General features: G+C 36.5%; 1 protein-coding gene and 1 long non-coding RNA gene across 5 annotated transcripts in view; one reads left to right on the top strand and one right to left on the bottom strand.

Annotated features, from left to right (window-relative positions):
* Positions 1-8,462: 8,462 nt before the first annotated feature.
* On the bottom strand, positions 8,463-10,377 carry LOC113098207 (uncharacterized). Its single transcript, XR_003288962.1, has 3 exons — positions 10,083-10,377; positions 9,780-10,000; positions 8,463-8,694 (listed from the first exon to the last, which is right to left on the bottom strand). It is a non-coding gene; the product is annotated as an uncharacterized LOC113098207 (long non-coding RNA).
* Positions 8,716-21,966, top strand: part of LOC113098206 (glutamate receptor ionotropic, NMDA 2B-like) — a 97,407-nt gene continuing 84,156 nt past the window's right edge. For 2 of the 4 annotated variants that reach the window (XM_026263199.1, XM_026263200.1), the window contains exons 1-2: positions 8,717-9,517; positions 11,281-11,919. In XM_026263199.1, the coding sequence (XP_026118984.1) occupies positions 11,893-11,919 (27 nt within the window). In that variant the 5' untranslated portion in view covers positions 8,717-9,517; positions 11,281-11,892. Of the gene's footprint in view, positions 9,518-10,761; positions 10,982-11,280; positions 11,920-21,966 lie in introns of those variants that run through there. The other 2 variants (XM_026263198.1, XM_026263197.1) reach the window with 2 other exon arrangements.

Below are 21,966 nucleotides of genomic sequence, written 5' to 3' on the forward strand. Positions count from 1 at the left end.
TGGATGTTTGAATGGTCTTTGAGTGGAGCAAACATTCAGTGTGGACCAGACTTCGTGCCATTAGTCAAAAGTCTGGATATTTGAGAATACATGTCTAACATCCACCTCACAAATATTAAAAAGGTTGCAGAATATTCTCTATGCATGTTGCAGGAATGTTTGTTCGTGCCTTCATAACTTTACAACTTGCGTATTGTGATGTGCTATTGCCTAGATGTCCATTTGTTTGTGTGAACACGTTTATTCTCAGTTTATTCAGTTTAACCAGATCTAAAAAAAAATAAAGATAATCAGCATTCACCAGTGCATTTTATTTACCAACACAAATGTCAATATTATTTTTTTTTTCATTTGCCTACCAGAAGAGGCTGCTGTTATCTAAGACACTATTCTGTGTAAATATGTATTCTGAAAAGTCCTACACAATATAATTAAATTGAATGAAAATGATATTAAACGAAAAACTGTAATCTCTAGATAACGAGAATAATCGGAATTGCACTAGTGAAGTTTGCACCGAGCAGATTTGACCTACATGTTATTCCTAGACTGGCCACCAGGGGGCAGGCAAAGAAAAGAGCAATTTCGGAACAAAATGCATCTCAGACTTCAGACCTTTTTAAACAGTCTGTGCCTCAGATTCATTCAGTCACAAGCTCATGACAAAATTGTAGTAGGTCTATGTTTGATACATCTCTGCAAAAATACATTCTTAAGTTTGATCAGTTTTAGAAACCGTGTAAAAAGGAGTTTCAATTTAACAAAGAGCCTTATAATAGAGTTTCTGTAGTTTCTGTAGTATTTTAAATACAATAATACGAGATACGAATAATACGATAATCCAAGTTTCGTAAAACTAAAATACACGAACCCTTTTTGTTTTTGCAATGTTATCGAGTAAGCATGGCTCATTCTTGAAACAATTATACAATTTTATGTAATGATAGTAGTTAGTTGTAGTATTTGAATATTGTATATTTCAAAGTATATGATTATTTATTTCTTCAAATTTAATCAGTTGGCCTAACTTCAGTTTTGTTTCGTTCTAAACAACATTTTATTTTCGTTCTAAATTAAAGCTGGAGCAGCATCAGAGAATGTGACGTGTTGACCTTTCTGAGTTATGATTGGTAGGATGAACCGAGAAGAACAGAATATGTTATTAGAGTCTGAGCACGCTATTCATGAGAAGGAACGCCCTCCGAATGATTTCATCCAATCACAGCGTTCAACAGGTGTGACGACGGAGTTAATGGTGAGAGCGTTTTGGCGGTAAAGTGAAAATCCTTTTTGGACCACTATCACAGGGCTCTCAAGTCTCACGCATTGGGCGTGAGACTCACGCATTTCAACCCGTTCACACGCTCACACGCCACACCTTGTATTTCTCACGCAGAGACATTACGAGGACAACGCCCACCAAGTTGCGGCGCTATTTTTTTAAACAGTGAAACAGGTAACGTAGAGGAATCAAGTGAGTTCCCCGAAGGCCCTGACACGCACCTGCTAATCGAATAAAAAAAATATAGCTACCGATCAGCCAATCAGAAAATAGCATTGCTGTATCCGGGTAAGATTTTTACAGGCTCGTGTGCAACACAGATCCAGACGCTCGCTGAAGTAGGTAACGTTACGGTTACAGACTTGTCAAGACAATGACACAGATTTTCACTATATGTTTTTTTTTATCAATATATTAATTTAACATTTTTTAAAAACAGTCTAAGATATGTTTTGGTCTGATGGTTATTATGACCCCGACACGCACGCAATTTTGGCCATTATACGTGGTCGGCCGTAGCTTTTGTGCCTATTATTAGCCCACTATTATTTTTTTATTGCCAAAGTTACACGTTGAAGAGGATGCGGGGCTACTCTGACAGTTTTATATAAGAGACTTCTATAATAGGCCTATCCATAATACTTGTATGGCAGTATCCATAATAGTTTTTAAAAAAAAAAAAAAATTATTTCCTTTTATTTTTACTGCACCTCATCCTGGTCCCCATTTTGAAAACGTTTTGCCTAGGCTATTTCATTATATTTTATCCAATGTATAATATTGATTATTGCATTCGTCTATTTCAAAGATGTCAGGGAAGAGGCAAAGGAGCAATCTTTCATGCTTTGTTCTAAAAGATCTGGGCCCGTATTCATAAAGAATCTTAATGCAAAAAGTAGTTCCTAGTGACAAAATTCTAAGAAAATTCTTAGAAATGTGGGCGTTTACTTTTAAAATTAAAGAAAAAAATCCTAGTAAAGAAAAAAGTAATTCAGAAAGCATCTTATCCCTTAAAAGAGGTCTTAAGGTAAAATTTGTTATGAGCACAGACGAGGACTTTTAAGAGGCTTAAGAGTTTCTTTAGCAGAGGAGAAAATGGCAGAAAGATGAAGAGGCAGAAGAAATGTGTTGCAGACAATGGATGACAATGAGTTAATAAGACGGTATAGATTATATAATAATTTAATATAATATAATTTAATATATAAATTAAAGTAATCACTACATTACAATATTTGGCAACTGGGAACATGCAACAATGCAATAGTGATGATTTGGGTCTGTCACAACCTTCTGTAAGCAGAGTGATCACACAAACAATTACAGCACTTTCAGAACATCTTATTGTGTCGCAGTTCATTTCGTTTCCACTGGACATTCCCACCTTGCAAGCTCAAAAAACTGCATTTATGAATATAGCAGGCTTAGGTGCGCACAAGCAGGGGGAATGAACCGTTAATAGTTTGTCCCATGTCTGCTTCTTGTCCCTTGCTGTGTCTGAATTTTCCTTTAAGAATGGCCTTGTGTTCATCCATTAACTGGGCTAACAGTAAACACTGTTCCTCTGTCCAGTTTGGCTTTCTCGCTCTTCTTGGCTTTGATTCCATGTTTGATACATTAAAACCAACACTCAAACCGCCACTTAAATAGGACAGCAATCACTGTAACTGGAAAGAGTGGAACAATTTTTATCATTCTAAGCCAATCAAATACCTTATAGGAAATTAAAAGCATGGTAAATAAAAAAATAGAATTCATATACACACATATGTGTGTGTGTGTGTGTGTGTGTGTGTGTGTGTGTGTGTGTGTGTGTGTGTGTGTGTGTGTGAGAGAGAGAGAGAGAGAGAGAACGGTCAAATAGGAAAAATTAAGCATGTAAATTTAAAGTGAGGATTAGAATAGACCCTATACTTAAAATCACTCTTTTTTTTCCTTCTTGTACAACCAGCCAATCAGAGTCTTCAAAAGATTGTGTCATACATAGCAACCGGTTCAACCCCGCCTCCTCACTAAGATAAACGTTTTTGTCTTTTCCTTACTCAGAGTTGCTCTCAGATCGGTCCCGAATCGCTTTTAAGCTAAGACTCCTACGTAAAAGTTTTTAAGCTAAATTAAGAGTTTTCTGAGAGGATTCTTAGAATCTTTATGAATGCGGGCCCAGCTCCCTAAAAAGGTGGCTAGGTCAGAGGAGGAGGCTGTGGAGAATACAGTAGGGGAGGGAGTTAGGGTGCCAGAAGAGGATGGGTGCATGGAAGAGACTGTGGAGGACCATAGAGGAAACAGTGGAGAACCCACTGGAAACAGGGAAAAAGAGAGGGTTATGTAGAGCAGCCACCTGTAGGTGTTCCTTTAAGAAGGAGTGGTCAACCCGATCACCATTCATCACAATGGGAACCACCAGCTCTTTTTACTGGTGCTTAGTCTGCAGACAAGATAACTCCTGTGTCCATCAAGGTGTGAGGGACATAAGCAGGGAGGCTTTCTAAAATAGCTGCATTAGTGTTAGTGCTTGCTCATTCAAATACCTATGCTGAGAGGGTTTTCTCCATGGTGGGATTAAACAAGACCTAAACCAGGAACAGTTTAGCACTTGATGGAACTGTGAAAAATGGCTGGCCTGGAACCACAGTGATTCAAATGGGAGCCACCAACCCCTGGCCTCAAAACCAGCTACCAACACCTACTATAAACAGCACTGACCATTTTTTCTCTCTCTCTCTCTCACACACACACACAAATAAATGCTGAATTAAATAAATATTATTTTATTTGTAAGAATATGTGTCATTTATGAGATCAGACACCCGTCCCCATCAAACCCCTGCCGCCATCGCGACCGTGGGCAAAATCTCACTCTGAACTCAGTTCAAAACTTGAGAGCCCTGCTATCATAAACGGACAGAGTAAGTGTATAATGCTTATAAGTTTTCTCGACATATGTCCCATTCAAGCTACCTCGAGCAAACAAGAGTGATAGTTCAACTAAACATATTCGATAATAGCTGGGGTGATTTCAGTAGAGTATAAATCGGTTGTTAAGTGATGACGTAAGAAGCGCTGCTTCCGGGTCCAAGCCTCAACTCGCTTCACTTGAGAATACGGCCTCAGCAGCCGTTTTTGAGCACTGTTTATTCATATTAATAATTTAAGCTAAACGCTTTCAAACTTAGGTATACACTACAGTCTCCGTGCTCACAGCGTCCCAAACACAAATAATTTTTATATATTTTTTTTATATTTATATTTTCATTGTCTGGCTATCTGGGACTTCGGTATGGAGTTAAAGGTTAAGATTATAACTTTTTCGCTAGTATTCTATCACATTGTGAGTTTATATTAGCACCTTTTGTTGTTTTCAGCGTTTGGACACTGAAGCGCTGCTACGTGACGTCAGACTTAACAAGCACTGGAAATGAAAAGCAGATAGCAACAGTGCATAATAAAGATACCATATAATATACAAGTCAAAAGTTAATTTGAACACTTAATCTGTCTAACAATTGCACAGCACAATTTTACATGCAAAAGGTTAATTATCTATTGTGAAATAGCATAAAGATCCATTTGAATATGAGCAAATTCAGCATGATGAGCCCTTAACCTCACTTAAAACTCCAGCTCAAGCAGATTCCTATTGTGATGAATGGATTTTATGTACAGAAACAGATATTACATAAATGATTTATCACCATAAAAGTTAATGTCAAATAGATTTAACATAATGTATAAAGCTAATTTCTCTGTTACTGCTTGTACCAAATCTCCCCATCTTGTGTTGTGCACATAACATTCAAACTGGTCACAGCAGAGAAGTTATAAAAAGGACTAACAAAGCACATTATTCACAATCTGCTATATACAGTATTGTTCAAAATAATAGCAGTACAATGTGACTAACCAGAATAATCAAGGTTTTTCGTATATTTTTTTATTGCTACGTGGCAAACAAGTTACCAGTAGGTTCAGTAGATTCTCAGAAAACAAATGAGACCCAGCATTCATGATATGCACGCTCTTAAGGCTGTGCAATTGGGCAATTAGTTGAATTAGTTGAAAGGGGTGTGTTCAAAAAAATAGCAGTGTGGCATTCAATCACTGAGGTCATCAATTTTGTGAAGAAACAGGTGTGAATCAGGTGGCCCCTATTTAAGGATGAAGCCAACACTTGTTGAACATGCATTTGAAAGCTGAGGAAAATGGGTCGTTCAAGACATTGTTCAGAAGAACAGCGTACTTTGATTAAAAAGTTGATTAGAGAGGGGAAAACCTATAAAGAGGTGCAAAAAATGATAGGCTGTTCAGCTAAAATGATCTCCAATGCCTTAAAATGGAGAGCAAAACCAGAGAGACGTGGAAGAAAACGGAAGACAACCATCAAAATGGATAGAAGAATAACCAGAATGGCAAAGGCTCAGCCAATGATCACCTCCAGGATGATCAAAGACAGTCTGGAGTTACCTGTAAGTACTGTGACAGTTAGAAGACGTCTGTGTGAAGCTAATCTATTTTCAAGAATCCCCCGCAAAGTCCCTCTGTTAAAAAAAAGGCATGTGCAGAAGAGGTTACAATTTGCCAAAGAACACATCAACTGGCCTAAAGAGAAATGGAGGAACATTTTGTGGACTGATGAGAGTAAAATTGTTCTTTTTGGGTCCAAGGGCCACAGGCAGTTTGTGAGACGACCCCCAAACTCTGAATTCAAGCCACAGTACACAGTGAAGACAGTGAAGCATGGAGGTGCAAGCATCATGATATGGGCATGTTTCTCCTACTATGGTGTTGGGCCTATTTATCGCATACCAGGGATCATGGATCAGTTTGCATATGTTAAAATACTTGAAGAGGTCATGTTGCCCTATGCTGAAGAGGACATGCCCTTGAAATGGTTGTTTCAACAAGACAATGACCCAAAACACACTAGTAAACGGGCAAAGTCTTGGTTCCAAACCAACAAAATTAATGTTATGGAGTGGCCAGCCCAATCTCCAGACCTTAATCCAATTGAGAACTTGTGGGGTGATATCAAAAATGCTGTTTCTGAAGCAAAACCAAGAAATGTGAATGAATTGTGGAATGTTGTTAAAGAATCATGGAGTGGAATAACAGCTGAGAGGTGCCACAAGTTGGTTGACTCCATGCCACACAGATGTCAAGCAGTTTTAAAAAACTGTGGTCATACAACTAAATATTAGTTTAGTGATTCACAGGATTGCTAAATCCCAGAAAAAAAAAATGTTTGTACAAAATAGTTTTGAGTTTGTACAGTCAAAGGTAGACACTGCTATTTTTTTGAACACACCCCTTTCAACTAATTGCCCAATTGCACAGCCTTAAGAGCGTGCATATCATGAATGCTGGGTCTTGTTTGTTTTCTGACAATCTACTGAACCTACTGGTAACTTGTTTGCCACGTAGCAATAAAAAATATACTAAAAACCTTGATTATTCTGGTTAGTCACATTGTACTGCTATTATTTTGAACAATACTGTAGCTGGTGATCTTGTTCTCTCACATTACCCTTCTTCTTATAGGGACTGCACAAATCCCATTGGTGAGCATGAGCCATCTATTTCCCATCACTCTCCGTCAAATAACACATTCAATTAATGCTCAAATAGCTCTCTTCTCCATCTGTTTGGCAACATGACGACTATATGTGCCAAAATTGCTGTCAAACTTATACAGAATACAGCTGCTTATATTTTCTAACAAAGTATCTCTAATCAAAACAGTACAGTGGAAGAGGGTCAAAAATGTAACTTCCATACCTTTCATAGTTCAAAAGATGCAGTGAATTCATTTGGTTTACACATTAAGTGTTTTTGTGTGTGTTGAAATAGGGATAAATAGTGAAAGTGGTTTGATTTTAATTTAGCTCTGTTATTGCTGCTGCAAACAGTGTGGATGAAATTACCCATGACAGAAAAATGGTGGGGACACGTCTTTGTCGTCCTCAAAGTAAATGACATCAATGATGCAGCCAGTATTGATTCAGTTCTATTCAAATGGTACGTTGGCTACATGAATGCCAAACAGGGATAATGTCGCTTTTATAGTGATCTAGGGTTAGTATTTAGGATTGGTGATTTGTAGTTAGGATGATTTAGGAATCTGTCATTGATGTGCAAGCCTTTAGGATCAGTTTATCCCAGTTAGAAGAGTGGCACGTGTCAGGCCTGAGTTGGTAAACTATATTCCTTAACCTTTTCAATTGAAACAATCCTAAGATCTTTATGTACACAAATTGCACCATTGCACAGTCCTTCTGTAACTCTCCTTTAATTTTTGTTTATTTCCAGATGATCAACAGACAGCAACAGGCAGACAGACTGTGTGAGTTTTAAAAAAAGATTGGAAGACAGGTGCCAAGAAACGGAGGATCAAAAGCACAAGTGATCAGTAGCTCAAGCCAAGAATCCAGAGAAAGAGAGAGTGAGCCCTTGATAGAGCACACATCTGAGAACCAGACATTCACATCTACACAGAAAACTCAGACTCATCACAGATTGAGGAGTGCACAGGATCCGTATCTGAGCAGGACTGGGCAATGTTCAGAATTAAGAATTGGCTGCATTTCAATTAATGAGTTGGAATATTAATTGAATTGCGCACAAACCACAGGATGATAAAGAGGAATAAGCTTTGTGCGGAAATTCAACATAGTCACAAATCAAAGAGATTTAATTTCTATTTTGAACAAAACATAAATAATCACATAATTTAGATCCCAAATATAGTATATTTAGTATAATTATTTAGTATAATAATTATTATTAGGTAGAATTTATATACTAATTTAGCTTACATCAAAGAATGATGAGAAAAATGTATCACTGTTTTCAGAATGTTTTAAACACTGATTATAGTAATAAGAAATATTTATTGAGCAGCAAATCTATCTATATCTATCTATATAAATGTAAAAATCTCTCTCTCTCTCTCTCTCTCTCTATATAAATATATATATAGACAGATAGATCGATAGATGGATAGATTTCTAAATATATATATTTATATATATAGTATTTTTTATAAATATTTTTATAGAAATTATATAAATGTGCATATATTTTGAGTATATATATATATATATATATATATATATATATATATATATATAATACTGTAGTAATGCTACTTTGTTACATTACTACAGAACTACAGATTAAACTGCACAGAAATGTATGTATAGGTACATGTACATCTATATAGTGTCAAATTCAAATGACAACTTTGCATCCTGTTTGCAGCCTCATTCATATTTAGTTTGACTGAAATGAATTGAGAAGACATTCTCTGCTCTTCTTTTTCTTCCTTTCTTTCTGTTTCTCAGTTGTGCAGTTATCCTGTAGAGGTCTCCCTCTCATTCTCCTTTATCTGCCTCACTCGTACTCCACCAGCGCTCCATCTGCATGAGAGAGAGAGAGAGAGAGAGAGAGAGAGAGCTCAGTCTCCATGTGTGGAATTCTTGGGCAGACATTGCAACCATTACACCTCTTCCTACTGTTCTGCCTCAGTCACTGTCTGTGGAAAAGGGCTATTACTTATTACTGCAAACGGAGGACTCCTACAGAAGCCAAGAGAAAGAAAGAGAGGAAAAAAGTGTGAGAGAGAAAGAAAGAAAGAAAGAAAGAGAAGGACTAAAGCAACAACTGGATGACAGGAACAAACTGACTGCCTTTCCGTGTATTAAAAGAGAAGAAGAAAAACGGAAGGCACTGGACTATTTGTTTTTTTCTTTCGTTTTGTTTTTTTCTTCTTTCTCATCGTGGTGCTGGGAGGCACATCATCTTTTCATTTATTCGCTCTCTCCATCATTTGCCTCCTGATCTATTTCTCCATCTATATGGTGTATAATTTTGTCTATTTATGACGAGACAGGAGAGAAGAGAAAGAAGGGGCAAGTTTCTTTGCTTTTGTTTTTTACTCCACCACTCGTTTTTTACTATTTATGACCCCCTTCATTCCTTCACCTGTCCCTCCTTGCCATCTCTCTCCTCCGATCATCCCCTCCTCTTTCCATCCCTCCCTCCATCCCTAAAGTGTGATGCTCACTGAATGAAAGTTGGGTTAGAATTGTGAAAGAGACTCAAAAACCATCTCCACATCTCCTTATCAGTTTATAATTATTTTTCTTTCTCTCTCTTTTTTTTAAACAGTTCTTTTAGTCCTCCACCATCTACCCTCACGTATCACTCTTTTTTTCCCTGGATGCTTTAATATTCTTCTAGGTAGGTTTAACGGCTTATTTAGTGTCTGTCCGTTCTGTTTGTCTGTGTGTGTGTACTTGTGTGTTCCCTCTTTACATGCACATAAAACACACATCGACACACACATACACACACACATGCATTAAACTAATGGACAGCCAGGTATCAAGAATTACGTATCATTTCTCCATGTCCATTTTGACCCTTCTCCAACCCTGTCCATTTTACTTATGAACAGCAAGACGTTTGTTTCCCGTCATTCTTTCTTTAGTAACACACTTACACACATCTGGTCTTGGGCTGCCCGGTCTCAAATATCCTCCATTCATCTCCAGTGTCCAGTGCAAGCATCAATGTCCTTTATTTCAGCTGAGAAGTCAATGCAGAAACATTTCAGTTGAGCTTCTGCTTTGACTGAGATGGGTGAGGTTGGTGCGACTGCTTAATTTGCGGTTCTTGGACACATTTTGAACTTTATTTGTGTTGTTGGCAGCTTCCTCTGAGCTGGTGAAACATGAAATCTGAATTGTGAATAATAGATTGGTATTTGCTCCAAATATTGATTAGGTTTGCTTTTTTGTCTCACCTGCTTGCGAGCTCGAGTCCGTTTGAGTTGTTATGTTCCTTCCTTCTTTTTATTGAGTGTTTAATTTTCTGCTGGCGCTCACCAGCTTTTTCTCTCATTTTATCCATCCATTTATCCCCTTTCGGACAGGCTGTCACCTCCTCTTCTTATCACAAGCTCTTGATTTTCTTTTTACTCTTTGAGGGTCCCTATTTTTAGCTGTCGTGCATGACCACTGTATGACCGTTAGCTCATTAGAGAATGAAAACTTTCCACTCCCCACTTTAAGTTATTTATATCCCCTAATTTATCCTCCTTTTATCAACCATTTGCACTTTATTTTATACATCATTTTAATTCAGAACTGCCTTCTTTGATTTGATATTCTCTATTAGTATTTTCATTTGATAGAATATAGTTTTTATTTACCTCTGAATATAAAAAAAGAGACAAGAGTTTGATTTTGCCTTGGTTTTCAGTTCATTTCAAATGAATCTTAGAAAGGGATGGTGATCCAAGAAGAGACACTGTGACGCAAATGAAGACTCCCTTTTCCATTCACACTGATATTTGATTTTCTATGCATTGTATTTAGATTATATATGCTTGTGCTTTCTTTTTTGGTGACTGGTTTGAAATGTCAATTAACATTTAGTTTTAGCAGATTTTGTTTTTAAACGATTTTTCGTAGCCATCCCGAATTCATCATCTTCATCACAATTTTTCTTATATATGGACTGTATGAAAACAAAAACCCAAAAAGCATCTCACTTGCCTGTTATTGGGCGAAATGGACATATCGAGGCGACCATCTTGTCTTATGTTTTTGAATGCTTGCACTCGCCCTCTGTCTTGTGTACCACATTTTTGTAAACATTATCCAAATATTAATGATGAAATGCCACAGGACAGTTAGACTGGTAAGTAACCTGATAAAATGTCACACATAAATTGATTTGCATGACTTTGTAAGTGTGTTACTGTGTGTTTGTGAAACATGCATGTCCTTTCTATGGCTCTGAATAGACTAAACTTCATCTATTACATATCAATTAAGCACTTAGTGTTGAGCACTCCATGTTAGATCTACTCAAAAAAAAAAAAAAAGGGAAAAAAAAGAAAAGCTTCCAAAGCCATCATCAAATTTGACATTTTTCTCAACATCATTTGCCAGAAAACGTGCTGATACTGAAGATACTGTTCTCTTCTTTTCCAATAGTGTCAATAGAAGGACCCAACAAAGGACGTACATGGAAACCTGAACCAATGGCGATTTAAGACCAGACGTCGCTGCTTCAGCTCTTTCACTACCAGGCAGCAAGCAGCTCCAGAGTTTGTGGACTTGTTCACAGACCAAAACGGACTTTTAGACTAATCAAGAAAACTCTCGTCCTTTTTTCAATTTCTATCACATTTTGTAGCCAACGTAGACTTTATCCTTGTTCATTTTCAATTTTAAGAACATTTATTATACGGATTTGATATAAGGCTTAGCTTTTCTTCATTGACTGAACATCGTTTTCATAGCTCATACATCCAAAGTCTTACTTGTCTTTTATTTTGTCTTCATTTGTGAGCCAGGCATCTTTCTTAATTTTCTTGAGTGACTTTTCTTAATAGTTTTGATTCGATAGACAATACCTGTGCTCAGTCATCCAGGCTGGATTTACAGTAGGGGCCAACACTTTCATCCACGGTCTCTACAACAGTCCTACGTTTTCTTTGCCAATCTCTCAAACTACTTCAAAGGTCGGTCACTCCTCCATCCAGGGCTATGAGAGGAAGAGACAAGACCCAGCTCACATCAACATGCAAGAGTTGAGGAGAGCGAATGGGAGTTGGGCTGGCAATGTTCAAGGTAAGGCAAGAACTCTCTTTTCTTTTCCTTTCTGAGGTTTTATAGTACTTAATGAATAGTGTACACTACCATTCAAAAGTTTGGGATCTGTAAGATTTAAAAAAAAAAAATGGTTAATCGTTTCCACAAAAATATTAAGCAGCACAATTGTTTTCAACACAGTCAATGAAAAGAAATGTTTCTTGAGCAGCATATTAGAATGAATTCTGAAGGACCATCATGTGACTAAAGACTTCTTTTTAACCACCTACTGTACATTAAATATATAAAAATAGCTAAATGTTATTTTAAATTGTAGTAAAATTTCACAATATAACTTCAGAGTAAGAAATACATTCTGTACAAATATGGCATAATGTACCCTATTAATATTAAGGAATTTCCATATTGATCTTTTTACAGACGTTTGACCTGTATTTCAAATGTTGAACTTTGAAACGTTGTGTTTTAGGGTAATTGGAGGTGTCTGTTAAATTAATGGGTAATGTCCTAGCAGATATTACCAGTACAATATTTTTTATTTTTTTGGTAACACTTTAGTATAGGATCCAATTCACACTAATAAGTAATTGCTTATTAGCATGTCTACTATTAACATATTGCCTGTTTATTAGTGCTTATAAAGTACATATAATGCATAACATCCATAATCCTACCCAATACCCTAAATTTAACAACTACCTTGTAAACTATTATTAAGCAGCAAATTAGGAGTTAATTGAGGCAAAAGTCCAAGTTAATGGTTAGTTAATAGTGAGAATTGGACCCTAAAATAAAGTGACCATTTTTTTTACAGTGTTTTTTTTTTTTATCAAATAAATGCAGCTTTTACTTCAATTGAATGGCCATCAAAAATAGAAAAAGCTTTTTGCCCACAGAATGGTGCTAATGGTCGTAAACGGACCTGGCCAAACCACTTAGTTTAACCTATCAACTGGCATTGAGTTAACATCTTGGTTAACTGCCTCTTCTTCTTTTTTTTTCTTTTTTTTTATCGATTTGGTGCAAAAGTGTTACACAAATGGTCAGTTCATTCAAATAATAAGTCATAAAAGAGATGCTCGTATATTCACTATATTGTATGCTGCCCATTTTGACAAATCTAGCAGGATATATTCAACATATACAGGACATTTGCATAGAACATATACTGTAACAATTTTAAAACTAGTAATGGTAGTATAATATAACTTTGCCTACCATTCTCGATCTTTGATGTGTGCTTTTAAGCACGCACGTTCACTCTCTCCAATCGCCATTTTATCTTTTGTCACTTATTCGAAGGTCTTAACCACATGTCTGTTTTTCCTTCCAGGGCTGTAATTTTCTGTTGTCTCAATGAATGTGTGTGTTTGTGAACCTCAGTGCGCCATTATCTTATTTTCATGCAGGCGTTCACCCAAATGACTCTTGGTCGTGCTGCCTTCTATCCAGTTTGAGTAATGTGTCCGTGGTCTGGGTCAGACATTGTAGCTAAGTGGGTTAATGAAAGTAATAAATACTGAGAAAGAGAGAGGGGGTAAGAAAATAGGGTGAGAAACAGACGGAGAGGTCGAGCTGCCTTTCACTCCCCTGCTCTCTTTTCTCGAGCTGCTCCAGAGACACTCCTCACAGCCGTTAGGCTGTTTCTTGGGAAAACGCGAAAGTAGTTAACAGATCTGAAAACGTCCGATGACGCTTCCCCCTCGTATCGTCGTCTTAAGATGCGCTGCTTCTGATAAACGTGAGGTGACAGCATTTTTTACCCACGTCAGTGGGGTCGAAGCAGCTGTCAATCAAGCTTGATGTTGATTGACAGGGACCAGAGGGATGAGGACGGTGTGGAATGTCTTTCAGAGTGAAGCATCTCTCAGAGATTCTGTTGGTGTGGTAACGGAGCCTCTGTTGGCATGGCAACGGAACATAGGGACACGAGGGCATTCTAGACTTTCAGCGATATAACTGCTACACAGAGATGGTGCAAATCTGATTTCGTGTCAGCCGTTGTTTCATAAATAATGACAGTTAGGCTGTAGACACCTTGCTTGTGTATACAAATTGGCTGACGATGTACTGCTCGACATTGCACTGGTGTATGTGTGTGCCGAATGAGCAAACAACGGGCCTTAATCTATCATCCTGAAAACTGGGGAAATTTGACTCGTATAAATGTTTGTTTTCAAACAACAAGGATAATAGTCAATAAAAACCTCTCAGGGATGAAGGGATGGATGATGAAACATGGTAGATGTGTAGTGTTGTTGGTGGGGCTTATCTGCGTCATACTTTTGCAGTGAAGACAAAGTAAAAGTGAAGTATGTTGTGTACTTTTCAGTAAAGGTCTGTAAATAAATTATTATTGTTATTAATAATTATTAATAATAAAATGTAATAATATATCCAATGCTGGCTCCTGCCATGAACATATCCATAGACGCAGACATTAAAAAAGGAAAGAAAAAAGTTGACAATAATGTAAAACTTATTATCATTAGTAAAAATAAAATGTATTAATAATGTAATACAATATGAATAAGAAGAATTGTTTTATTAATAAAAATAACAATAATAAAAATTATTATAATACTTTATGAAAAATGCATAATAAATTGTCTGAAATCCAATATATACAATCCAGTCATACAAGGAAAAAAAATTCTATTACAATTTTGAAAGATCCAAATTTAATAATTTCCAATGTGATTCCAAAAAATAAAAAAATCCTTTATTTATTCATTTAAACAGGATTTATATTTGACTCGTTTGGCTTCAGATTAATTAATTATCATTGATTATTTTAATATCAATAGAAAATAGAAAGATAGTAGATATGGAGAGGTGTATGCACACACAAAAAAAAGATAAAAGACAGAATTTGTTTTTATTAATGAGTTATTAAATTGTATTATGTATTTTTCATAGAAGCATTATCCTAGTAAACTTTCCTTAATCCAATATAGTCATTTTTAAAAAATAATTTGGAAGAGTCCTAATGCAATAATTTCCAGTATGATTCCAACCATTCTTGTTCTCACAGGGACAATCGAGTTTTATTTGCTTTTGTTTCTTATTTGATTTTTTTTTGGTTTCAAATTCTCATTAATAATTAAATATCAACAATAGATAATAGAAAGATACCACGTAATATCCATGATGTAAGGTAGGTACAGCAGAAAACAAGCAATAAAACCGAGAAACAACTGACTTATAAAGAAAAAGTGCTCTTAAGTTTTTTTTAGAGTGGTTCACTTGAGTACAGCAGAATATTGTCAGATAAAACTGAAAAATGAAAGCAGGTTACAGAGTTCAAACTGTTTTCTGCTAAAATGCATAAACACTTTTGTGTGAAAGTGTTTGTGGCAGCAGAAGAGATAGATTGACATGACATGGAGGTCATTATACTGTACTGGTCTTTTCTCATCGGCTTTAACAGTATTGACAAACAAATTAAGAGGATTTGGTTCCAGTGTGTGTATTTGTGTAAGGGACGCATTTACCAGTGTTCTCCTGTATAATAATAAACAGGTCAAAAGCTATATCTAATGGCACGGCTCCGTTTTCAAACAGGTCTGTTACGGCTGTGTGTGTTTTGATTTCCCCCATGGTGATGATTTACCAATTTACACCTGTTGTAATTCACTCCTCCATCACCATAGGAGTGATTTTGGCTTTACGTCGCTCGCTAAGATGGTTGAGGCTTAGGCACATGACTTCATTACAGATAGAGAGTAACAGTGACTTGATGAGCTCTTGTCCAGTCATGCTCAGTGTCGTAAGTCTCTGAGATGAGTGATGTGTGTATTTAATGCTGTAATTTCATTATTTCTTTTATTACAATATGTCACTTAATGACATTCTCTTTCTTTAGAATGAAGGATATGGATGAGAAAGTTGCCAGTAAGCGGATCTGTACTGCAGACAACAGTCAAAATATCATTATACCAAACACTGCAGTTCAATACCATATTTTGCTTTGCTGTTATTTTTGTGTGGTGTGTGAAATACTGTATATATCAGATGAGCTGTCACCTTAAAAATGTTTGGTTTGCATTTTCTATCTCTCTGCCTTTACGGCAATCAGGGACATAATCAAAACTAGCAAGTACAACCCCCCCAATGTTTATACCATGGTTAATTTAAACCTTGAATCAGGCTTTTAATTCATTATTTCGCAGCTTTTCTAAGAGCTAACTTCATGTACAAACGGAACAGAGCAGTTATCATCAATATGACTGAAGCGCAGTTTATGAGCAGTGCACCGTATATTCTGCATGTGTTCACCAGTGCGCTCGAGAAGTGAGATTAGATTTGAGTGAGCCATTCCTATCGCCAAGCTGATGGCCAAATAAGTGATCTGTTTGAAATTATTTAGAAAAACAGACATTTTAAAATACTATGGAGAAAGTCGAACAGTATCTAAAAAAGGCAAATAAACTAAAAAGACAGATTAAAAGAGAAAGCAATTTTAAACCAGCACTAACATTTAATTCAAATCTTTTTAAACTACTCATGACCACCTTTATTAGAATTCATCACGTTTTATTGTCTGCTTATTTCTTGTGTAAAATTTAGTCGAACTTGTTGTAGCATTTATATTAGATAATCTTTTAAGGGAATAGATTTTTCCCTATAGATTTATATTACGACTGTGGCATGTTGTAGCTCTTGGTTCTAAATGAGCAGGCGGTAGTTTCTTCATAACAAATGCTATTTTGAATAATTATTTAAAACAGACATTATTGTCCTGGTAGTGATTCATATATTATTATAACAAATGCTACACTTAAGAACTATGGTACATGGGCTTCAGATATTCCAAAAGATGGCATATATATATATATATATATATATATATATATATATATATATATATATATATATATATATATATATATATAATATATATATATATATATATATATCTGTTCGTAGTTCAAGTCCACATGATTTTAGGAGTATTTAAAATATAATCTGTGCCCTAGTAAAGGATGTCCATCACATCACAGGTCATGTTCGTATCTCAGTCCATTAGCGAACGCTACATGGTGTATTACAAGTGCTGAGGATTGGACGATTGAGTGATTTGGGACGGGGCTCATTGTTTCATGGTAACCATGTGCTGATATCCATTTGGCCTAAACTAGGAACAGCTTGGTAATTAATTACCCATGACCAATGGGCAGGGGGGGTGAGCCAATTCTCGCGTGTGATTGGTCAAAACAGAAGCAGGCCATCACCAAGCCCTCAGGGGAGGAAGTGATCTCTCACCCAAAAACCTGCTCAGCAGTGTGTTCGTGTCTGTCAGAGTGTGTACACTCTGATACAGATGTTATGATCACAACCATTCATAACATCTACAGTATTTGGCAGATATTATACAGTAGGTAGCACTGCTTTTCCTCTGCATCTGCAAGCCAAAAAACTTTCCACATAGAATCTCACTCATTCTGTGTGTTTGTATAGGTGTGTGAAGTAAGTTTGGTTTGTGGGCCCATATGGATTTGCATATGTTTAGGGCTGTGTGTTGTGTTCGTGCATGTATGTGAGTGTCATATGCTTGTGTGAACATATGTTTCTTCCTTTGGTTGTTTTTGTGTGTAATGTGTCTCTATGTGCTTATGCTGGCAGTGTGTTTTTACTTAATGCATGATTTCCTGACTTAAACCTATTTCAAACTGAGATTAACATGCATTTATGTTATAATGTAAAGCTGCTGTGTAAATTCATGTCAAGTACATTGGGTGGGGTTGGTTTTAATATCATTACAGAACAAGTTTAGATTTAAAAAAAAAAATTAAAAAAATAATAAGTTTTACTTGTTAAAAAATTTTTATTTGACATTTTTATTTTGAGGGTTTCAATAAAGAAAAAAAACTGTTTTAAAAGTGTTCTGTTAAAAGTCTCTTATGCTAATCAAAGCTGAATTATTTGCTCAAAAATACAGTTAAGACAGTAATATTGTGAAATAATATTTTTACAACTTAAAGTAAAAAGCAATTTATCCCTGTAATAATTTACTTCAGATATTATTATAAAATGCTAATTTGGTGCTCATGATTTCTTATTATTATAAATGATGATTTTTTTTTTTTTTTTGTAAAAACTATGGTGCATTTTTTCAATGATTTTTTGATATATAAGTAAACAACAACAACAAAACCCCAGCATTTATTTGCTTTTAAATATTTTTTTTTACTGTCAGCTTTGATTAATTTATTACATCCTTGCTGAATAAAAATATTATGTTACATTTTTAAATCACTGAACTGAAACATTTTAATGGTGGTGCACATCAAATAAACAGGGAAGTCTACTGATTTAGATACACCAGTTCTGTCATGTAATATTCATTAACCTGATCGAAAATCATGTTGATTAATTTCCACTTCAAATTAATGTTTGCTTCTTGAAAACCCTGTTTGTACATATAGATTTTTGCCTGTCACCTAAGACAGTCATGTCTGACTAACCTGATTTTACCTCTGTAATTTGTCTAAACAGACTGAATCTATATTCAAAGATATTCACAGTAAACAAAACGACTGCCCCAAAAATCGACTTTAATACCAGGAATCTTGATTTTAGCATCTGTGCCTCAGTTGCAATCAGAACAAACTGCTGCTGGCTGTTGTTTAAGCGTCATTATGAGGAGAGAGGACTTCAGTAAAGGTTACAGCTCAGAGGCAGTAGTTCATAAACACTGCTTAATGGAACCGCGCTCACACCGCTATGACAGATATACCTTAGAGACTGGAGTGTGTGTGAGGTGTGTGTTTGAGCACCACGTATGCTGGAGAGGAAGCCAAGACAGAAGTGCTGGCTAAATGTCTAAGTATGAAAATGAGCTTAGTTAGTAGTAAATATCAAGACGTTTCCCTGTGATAGCGCTATTTGCGTGTAGGTTGGTGTGTATGTGTGTGTTACATGTACCCCAGAGATTATTTGACGTAAAAAGGCAGGCCGCACACCTCCATAGTGTTGCACTGGATTACTAGACAAGCCTAATCTCTTACTTTAAGCATGGTCTGTGTGTGAGTTTTATGCGTGCATGTGTGCGCATGGTTTTTTTTCTGTTACAAACCTCTGTCATCTCTTTAAGCTGAATTAAATAATGTTTTTTGTGCGTTTCGGAATTGAATCAGCTGTCTCGGGTTTATCGGAATTCATTCTGTATAACTGCATCAATGAATGTTAATTCAGTTTCTGGTTGTTATCAAAGCTTTCCCTCCCGCTCTGAAACAGAGTTCGTTTGAGATGGGAGGGAGTCTGTGATGGGCTGTTGTACAAACATTTTGTTGAATACATAATTTATTACATCGCCAGGAAGAACTGAGATGGAGGACGGCGTAGAAAAAGGCCTTATCTGTGTTTCCCGGAGCAATGAAAGAAACAGAGATGTATAACAGTGCACAAATGTACACACTTGTTTTTATTCACTTCACATCCTCTCTCGCCCTCTAAAATGTGCACAATATCAGGCTACCTTTGAATCACCTGTCACGCTTGTTGTGTAGTCTATACCCTTCCCTGTGTTAGTTTCACTAGTAAGTCTTGTTTGGTTTACAGTCAGTACAGTTTACATGTTGGTTTGGGTCGAGTTTTAATCAGCGACTGCTTTTGAGATCAAAAAGTCTTTCTAAATGGCATTTGAGCTGACACCAACAGACCGGCCCAGGCCTGTTGGAAGCTTTCTGACCATTGTAGCCAATCTGGGACACTTGGGGACCATTCTCTCATCTTAAGCCAATTGCCAATCAGGCCTTAGGCTGAGCACAACTGTCTCACAGAAAATCAAGCGAGAGCGATCTATCGGAGCAGGCAGATGCATGGATATTATACAGCACCACAGGGAATGTGCGTGCATATGTAACATTTTTTGTCATCTGTGTGTCAGTTAAACTTAAGCTTTAGTAGCCATCCAGCAAATGTTGAGCCACTTGGGTATGCAAGCATGTATGCATGTATGTCTGGGAGAATTTAGCATGAAGATACAAATAGTTGGCAATACAAAAACTAAACAAATGTTACAGCAGATATGTGAATTATTTATGTTATAGTGTTGATGACGAAGAGGGTTTTCAAGCATCAAACAATAGTTTTAAAACTATCAAATAACAGCTAGCTTTCCTTTTTTTTCTCTCCCATACATTAGAATGTTTTACCAGAAAAACATTGTATATTTCCCATGATTTAAAGAAGATATCCACTAAAATAATGGCAGTTCATATACCAAAAGATCTTGTCAGGCATATTTAGAAGATCAAGAATCATTGGATGACATTAGAAGTCTCAGTTTAAGGATCATGGTGCAGACCCCCCCCCCACCAATTAAAATATATATATATATATATATATATTCACAAAAGATACTGGAAACATTGAAATAGATGCTTTCCTTGCATTTAACATGATTTCTATGTATGCTTTTGTATCACTTTTGTACATTTAATTTGATACAAAATGGGACATCACATCTCATTTTTGACCCAGTATACAAGAACTGAAATAATGAGCCATTGGGTCTACTCAGCTTAGCTTAAGTATTATATTTTTATTATATTTAATTAAATTGTTTTATTCATAATTATTTAAACATTTATTAATAAAGTGACGTGACATTCAGCCAAGTACTGTGACCCATACTCAGAATTTGTGCTCTGCATTTAACCCATCCAAAGTGCACATACACACAGCAGTGAACACACACTGTGAACACACACCCAGAGCAGTGGGCAAACATTTATGCTGCTGCGTCCGGGGAGCAGTTTGGGGTTCAGTGCCTTGCTCAAGGTCATGCACCTAAGTCGTGATATTGCTGGCCCGGGACTCGAACCCACACCCTAGGGTTGGGAGTCATACTCTCTAACCACTAGGCCAATTATAGTAAGTCAACAGTAATAACAAATAAATCCTATAATAAAATGTATAAACTCCGACTTTGTATTTTTTTTATTACATTTTTTTTTTTTTTACATTGGTTGTGCCATGGAAAATAGTATTTTAATATAAGACTGTAAAAAAACCCATTGAAGTGTTTGTTCCTTGTTCGTATTGTAAGGCAAATGATGATGCTTGTTAGCCTGACTACGTCAGACTGCCTACTTCCGCTCAATTTCATTTCGCTTCTGTACTCAGTCTGATACAGCGTCAGAGCTTTCTGTTTGCCACAGGGGGCAAGGAAGTCGACCGGAAGTTGAAGTCGGGTGGGGGCTGCCATCTTTTAGCAGAACTTCACTTGCGTTAGAATTCCCATTGACTCCCATTCATTTTGACGTCACTTTGACAGCAAATAACTTTACATCTGAGGTGTTTAAAGACTCCGTTTGTCCATTATTTATTTCTAATAAATAATCTGTCTGTTTAAGATACACGACAATGTATAAAGGGCTCCATTACCTTCTATGTTACATTATGGCCCCGTAGAAACAGTTTTTGTAAAAAATAGGCTAACGATTGCGTCATAACCACTCAACTCTCTGTTGCATTACCGTACAGACAGGAGGAGAAGCTCGCAGGCAATTAACTTAATATGGCGTTCTGGCATTACATTTTAAAATACTATACAAAATAATTAATCAGAATACTTACTCCTGCTCACAACACTACACAAGCTCGCCGTCTCTGCAAGATTAACGATGGCAGTTTGCACGCACAGCTACTAGAAGATCTACATCTGGCAGACAGGTTGCTGACGTCGTCAAGTTTAGTTTGAGTCTGCGCGTCAGAAACGGAAGTGCTAAAAAACGCTAAAAATGGGCTTCACTTGTCTCAATTGAGTTCCAATGGGGTCGCTGTGTCCATTTCTTTTACTGTCTATGGTTTGCCACCGGTCTGAAAACAGCCGGGCCAATCAACGAGCAGAGGGCGGGCTGAGAGCCGTGACGTCGATGCTAAGCACCGAGTTTTAAATTGTAGGTTAGAGCAATCGAATACTGAAACGACCGCGGAAATGGGAAACGAGACACGGGATGCAATTCACTCTGTTATGGAGAACATTCAACTCTTTTTCAAACTGAAGCCAGAACAAGAAGAGTGTTTAACAACAGGTTTACAGTGGAAGTTCAATCA

Source organism: Carassius auratus, unplaced genomic scaffold (assembly GCF_003368295.1).
Source record: "Carassius auratus strain Wakin unplaced genomic scaffold, ASM336829v1 scaf_tig00216437, whole genome shotgun sequence".
NCBI classification, from domain to species: Eukaryota; Metazoa; Chordata; class Actinopteri; order Cypriniformes; family Cyprinidae; genus Carassius; species Carassius auratus.